Source organism: Eurypyga helias, unplaced genomic scaffold, assembly GCF_000690775.1.
Source record: "Eurypyga helias isolate BGI_N326 unplaced genomic scaffold, ASM69077v1 Scaffold49901, whole genome shotgun sequence".
Taxonomy (NCBI): domain Eukaryota; kingdom Metazoa; phylum Chordata; class Aves; order Eurypygiformes; family Eurypygidae; genus Eurypyga; species Eurypyga helias.
In genome coordinates this window covers 1-6,327 of record NW_010232430.1, presented here as the reverse complement: position 1 = coordinate 6,327, position 6,327 = coordinate 1, and the positions used below count along the sequence as shown (strand labels likewise).

Sequence of the window (6,327 nt, the reverse complement as noted above, 5' to 3'; positions counted from 1 at the left end):
GCCGAGCAGCGCCTGCAGCCGGGCTCCTGCCTCGCTCTGCCTCCACAGCGCTGCGTCCGGCCTGTCGCCACAGCGGGCGCGTGCTGGGGCCCTGGGGTCCCTCCTGAGGGAATAAAACTCAGTGTTCCGTAACCGTATTTTTGTACCGTTAAACTGGCGTATCGGCATTCTTATTTAAAGAAGAAAAGTCTGCTCACCTTAGCAGAGAACAAGGCGCAAACGTAATTCATCGCTGTTCAAGATCCGCTGGCCAGAATCACACACAGACACATCGTTTCTTTCAGCCCAAATTTTATTTGAGCTTTCTCCAAGAAATAAAAGGGATCTTACCCTCAATCTTCACCATTTGGACATAATCCCAGGCTTACTTAGGACGAATTTACAGTAAGGCAAAGGTGAGACTGCCTGCAGAGGTGAGGCACCTGCAGCGCTGGCAGGAGGACGCGCAGGTCAGGCCGGCCTGGCCCTTGCTCCCTGTGCCCCCTCACACTGCAGCAACCGAGGGCAGGTAACGCGCCTCTGAGCTCCCTTCGATCCAAAGCAAAGCACACTTTTGATTAACTGTGATCGCTGATCTGAAGGCCATCACGCAGGATGGTCTGCAGTGCCCTCCCGGAAGGGCGGAATAGAAGCTGATCCCAATCGGCTGCGTTTCCCAAGTCAATCTGCTGTCGCAAAATGGAGTCAGGAGCAAACCCCAGAGTCCACCCTCTTCTCCGGCCAGCAGCAAGGCTGCCGGCTGCTCGGGGATAACGTGCTATCAGGATTCCGTGTACACTGGGGCACTTTTCGTTTTAGTCTGGAGGGTGCGGTTTGGGTTTTGACTGAACATACTGTCCGGGTGTCCTCTGAGCACTCAGAGATTTCCTGCGCCAAGTCTGATCTACCCCAGGCATTTTGGACCCTTTATGGAATACAGGGGAGGGCTGTCACCTCAGAATACTTTGGCAAACGGAATCGCGTAGACAGACGTTATTGCTACCACCCTACAGAAAGTCAGCGTTTCAGCAAGAATCTCCACTAATGCATCTATGGCTCCTACGGCACCTGACACCCAGTGCTGGTTTCGTTGGAGCGGTGTTAAGAGCTGAGCACCAGCACCCTGAGGCTTCCAACACCGCAACTCTCCTCGACATGTTCTTTTTCCCTGGCAGGCCAGTATTTCTCTGTCTCGCCACCCTCAAGTCCAAGCCGAGGCTGACACGCCCCACAAGAACACCCTTCAATTTATGACTTGAATTGGCCAATTCCGTAATTACTTCCAGGGGGGATTTCAGTTTTTAAGGGACTTTCGCCAGCCAGTGCCAAGCAGCCACTGGCCCGCACCTATCTTGCTTTAAATGTCAATGATGACAAAGACTTCGGGCTTCTCCTCTTCGCAGATCTGCATTGCCGAGTACGTTATGGCCTTGACCTCCGTGCCCTGCAGAGAGAATCACAACCCCGTGGATTTCTCAAGTACATCCCTGCAGCACTTCGTGCTAACACACAGTCCTTGTCACCTCTACAAATGCTGCCCAGTTTAAAAGCTTTTCTCCCCCAAAAGCCGTACCCATGTTTGCTCCAACGAATAAGGAGGTCGGCATACTAACAGCAAGGACTTGGCCAGGCCAAACACCGAGGTAACTCTTCCCTTGCTGCCTCTGGAATACTGCAAACCCCTCCTCTTACTCTGACAGAACATCAGCGCCTGCTGCGCCAACACTGACACAGCTGAAGAGCAGGCGGGGAGACAAGGATTTTCCCCTAGGCATTCTCCGGGAGGGGAGGCAACAACGGACTAAGCCAAACGCTGTGAAACGGTGTGAAAACAAAGCCCATGCTCCCGTTCCAGATATGGACTGGCCTGCTGCGTTATCAGCATCACGACAAGGAACCCGGCTGTCGAGTTCCGGTGCCAAGGAAGATGCTCACATAAACCCAGCAGAAAGTGAGACCATCAGCGTAACACCTGTGATTCCAACCCATTTCTACTTGGATCTCCCCAGAATCCCGAGGTCTGACTGAAAAGACACCCCCCCTAACCCCAACCCGTGAAAGACAAAGATGAACCACAGCATACCTGGGGGTGTTTGGGTAAAGAGAACTCTTCTCCCCACCTTTGAAGGCAAAAAGAAGAGAGGGGGTTGGAATTTTGGTGGTAATTGTCAGAATTCGTTTCACTGATGAGCACAGGACGGAGAGATTTCCATTTAAAGCCCCAAAGGAATGAGAAGAAGTCCCCAATCCACTGTTAGAAAGCAGCAGGGAACTCCAGCGGGTCACGGCGCGGCAGAGCAGTCGCTCCGAGCCACGCACACGTTTCCAGCAAAGTATTCATTACGCGAGTGATCGTTCAAGCTCACCCAATTGATCTGATTTTGAACCTCATTCGGTCGATGTAAAGCACTTAAACCTCCTGCAGGGAAAGCGAAAGGAGAAGTGTCAGTCACACCTTCTGCCTTCAGGCAGAAAACCTCAGTAAATCCCGTTTACAGGAGTTATATCCCACTGCTCAGAGGGAACCAAAAACCAGAGTCTGGGCAGCCTCAAAGGGATACGCTGCCACTCGGAGCACAGAGGCTGCAGAGTTGCACCCCCCATGCGATGGCAGCTAACGATAGGTGCTGGAAAGCTTAGCAGAGTGTTTCCCAAGTCCTTCTGCCCCAGTATTTTCAATTCTCCCTCTGTTGTGGCCCTTTTCTTCCCCTAAAGCTCTGCATTCTGAGCCAGTATTATCAGAGAACAGCCGGGACCAACACACGGAAAAGGCTCAAACCGGACACTTACCCTGGGTATAAAGAAGTCGTTAGCACTGAATTTATACAGCCACTCGTCCAAGAAGTGGAAGAGGAGAGACAACATGTCGTGGCCTGCAGGGTTGAAGCAGAGAAGACGGTCAGCTGATTGTCTCAGCAAGAACACCCAAACCTGTTCAAGAGCACAGCAAATGTACAGCGTCTCGCTATTAGAAGATTGATTCGTGAGGCTTAATTACATTTTAATTAATGGCAACAACAATACACGTAAAGATTCAAAGTTTTGGCACCCTCCTCCCTCAGGGATCATACAGTTCCAGTCTAAAAAGGGCACATGGCCTCACCTTCTGCCTCTACCTCCACTGTATCCACAGGCTCCACGGTCTCGGTATCGGTCATGTAGCCAAACATGGCCATAACGCACTGCTCAAATGCCTCTTCCAGAGTGTCTCCCCAGGCGTGGAGCCTAAATAGACACGGATCATTTACCAGACCATAACCACATGCCCCCCAAAACCCCATAATCACCCCCCCAAATCATTACGCAGGTGGGAAACGAGAACATGAGCAGAACGCGGAGGAAGCGAATGCACAAACCCGCTGCCTTTCTGTGCCTGTGCATTGGGGCACGTTAGTGTTCTGCATTCCCGGTTTGGGAGAACATGGAAAGCACAGGTTTTACCAGACATCAAGAAAGTTCTTTCTTAACATGGCTAATTGATGTCTATGCAAATGAACTACTCCGTAGAAATTTGGTTAAGTGGAAAGAGATTAAAAGAACTCGAAGGACACTTGAAGCAAGAGAGGCTGAATCAGAAGTCCCAGGGGAATATTAGACCGGAAGAGAACCAAACGTGCAGTTCTGTGCCCTCCCAAGAGGGGATCATCAAAAAAGCCCCAGCGCAGCGTTTCCGAGTTCCGTCGGGTGCACTGCTGCAGCCCACCTCCGACAGCTACTCCACGTTTACAGCAGGGTAAGAAACCACCCGTCTGTCCCACTGAGAAACCCCAGCAGCCCACACTTACTGCACGTCTGCCGTGTGATCCAAATCTGAGGGGGAAGGAAAAAGAAATGTCTCACATCACCAAACGGAGTTTTAAAATGAGGTTTAAATCCAAGGATCAGACCATTCTTGTTGGGACAAGAACTTTCCCCATCCATTTTCAGATGGGAACGGCGATCACCTGCTTTCCAGTACACTGGAAAAAGTTTGCCCAGCTGGAATCTCGGATTGTTTTCTGCCAGGCGGAAAGGCAGCGTTCAACACGAGCGTGCCCGCGCCCTGTGCCTGTGGCACCGTGTGCGGGGGTAGAGCTGCTCTCACGCCACAGGCTGCTACCGGTCAACTGCAGCAAAGAGAAACTTCAATGGCGAGGAACAGGTTTTTGCTGAAGTCTGCAGGACTGAAAATTATTCCTACAGAGCATGAGATTTGCAAATATTTCCAGCTCAGTGAGCAAACATGCGTGCCCACACCCAAAAACTTCCCGCTATGCAGAAGGGAGAACTTTGCCTTGTTTTGTGTTACGTACTTTTTCAGTCTTGGCTAATAACCATAGAATCACAGGATGGTTTGGCTTGGAAGGGACCTTAAAGATCATCGAGTTCCAACCCCCCTGCCATGGGCAGGGACACCTTCCACTAGCCCAGGTTGCTCCAAGCCTCATCCAGCCTGGCCTTGGGCACTCCCAGGGATGGGGCATCCACAGCTTCTCTGGGCAACCTGTCCCAGTGCTCCCACCCTCTGCGGGAAGAATTCCTTCCTGATGTCCCACCTCCACCTCCCTCTTTCAGTTTAAACCCGCTACCCCTTGTCCTGTCACTCCCTGCCCTTGGGAAAAGCCCCCCCAGCTTCCTTGTAGCCCCCTTCAGGTACTGGAAGGCTGCAATAACATAGGATTAATATCCCAAGCAGACATCAGGTTGTACATGTACATCATTTCCAGCCATTAAGAGGAATAAGAAAAACGCAAAATGAAATGAGGTTGGCAGAAAGAGCTGACTGGGGATGTAAAATAAACACCACGCCACCATCGCTCGAAGGGAGAGATTGTTTGCATCGGTCACACTCTCTTACTGGATTCCCAACAACACTCTCTAAAGCAAACCAGTCCCACTGGACGTAAAAACAGAACCTCTTCCCGTTGCGGAAAGAGCATGACTGTTGCGTGTGTCACCATTTTTCCACACTGCCACCAAAGAAAGAGCTGAACACACCCCAGAAATCGGTCTAACAGAGCAACAGCCACTGTCCCTGCAGACACACGCCGGAACAGGCAACATGGCACGGCGTACTCAGCGTCCGATGCCAGCCCCTGGGCTGCCAGCCGCCTGCCAGAGCTGCTCCTCCAAGTCACTCCAGGGGTGAGGAGAGGGAGGAGAAACACCGCACAGAACACCAACACACTCCAGAATGTCTCTTCCTATAGAAGAGAGGTCTCTTCCTATAGAAGAGAGGTAAAAAAATGTGCTGCCTCGCTGCACTGTGGCTTGAAAGGGGAAAGTTTTCCCAGCGAGACTTAACTAATTTATTTCTATCTTCATTTCTTCAGCACCCATAAAAGAAAGGCATTTATCTGTGCCAAACTGTAAATATCTCTATTACTTCAACTGCAGCTGCACCCCACAGCCTAAACACGTACAACACCGGCATACTAAGCAAACCCCGGGTGTGCCTAAAAAGCATATCCTGCTGTCTTCCCCCTTTCTTCCCTCTCCGGGCCGCAGTCACGCCACCGCCACATCAGGACAGCCTCAGAAACACTCACATTCGTATTTCTTGTTGAGCGGCGGGTATTTGGCTTTGACGGCCTTCTGCTCCTCCGTCAGGTTGTAGTCCCTCTCGTCGGTGGCCTTCTGCTCCTCCGCCAGGCCGTAGCCCGTCTCCTCGGCTGCCATAGCTGCTGGGCTCGAACACTCCTCACTTCCTGGTGGCAGGGAACAAGGCCACCTCCGCACGCCTCAGCCCAGCCAGGCTTCCCTGCGGCAGGAGAAGGGGGAAGCGCCTTTCAGTCCGGTTTGCCGCCCGGCAGCGGTGTGGTGACAGCTGAGCACAGGCTGAGGTACGGAGGAGATTATAAATGCGTCTCTTGGCCGTGGTTTGCTCTCAGCACCGCCGCTGGCAGAGGCGGGCAGCGGGGAGGGCAGCCCCACACCGCCTGCATCGCTAACTGCCACCAGCCCTGTTCAGCCGCCGAAGCCGAGGGATTGCGACCGCACGGAACCCGCGGACTTGGGCCTTTTCTGGGCAGAACCACGTTTCTTCCTGCTTGTTGCGTACAACAGCAAGCGTTTCACTAAACCTCAGCTAATGAAATACAGCAGTGATGAAAGACGCTGAATACAGCTGTAAATGGAATTAAACTTTCACGCTTCAGGTAGCTCCTGAGAGTGCTCAGCGCACCAGTACAGCCCACGCGAGCCAAAACGCGCGTGGCCCGCGAATCCCTGCACGCGCTTTTTTAAGAGGAAACCAGCCTCGCTTTCCCTTAGGACAGGGACTGTAGTGAGCCTTCACAACCCAGAAGCACGAGTGGAAGCGTGACTGTCACGCAAGCGCAGGGGCTTTCCCATGTTCCTTTTCCTGCT

The 6,327-nt window shown here is 52.4% G+C and overlaps 1 protein-coding gene across 1 annotated transcript; it reads right to left on the bottom strand.

Moving 5' to 3' along the window:
- Positions 1-1,336: 1,336 nt before the first annotated feature.
- On the bottom strand, positions 1,337-5,637 carry ZBTB8OS (zinc finger and BTB domain containing 8 opposite strand). Its single transcript, XM_010161376.1, is given in 7 exon segments — positions 1,337-1,423; positions 2,063-2,099; positions 2,346-2,398; positions 2,770-2,852; positions 3,083-3,204; positions 3,765-3,789; positions 5,508-5,637. Coding segments are annotated over 7 exon segments (537 nt in total).
- Positions 5,638-6,327: the final 690 nt, after the last annotated feature.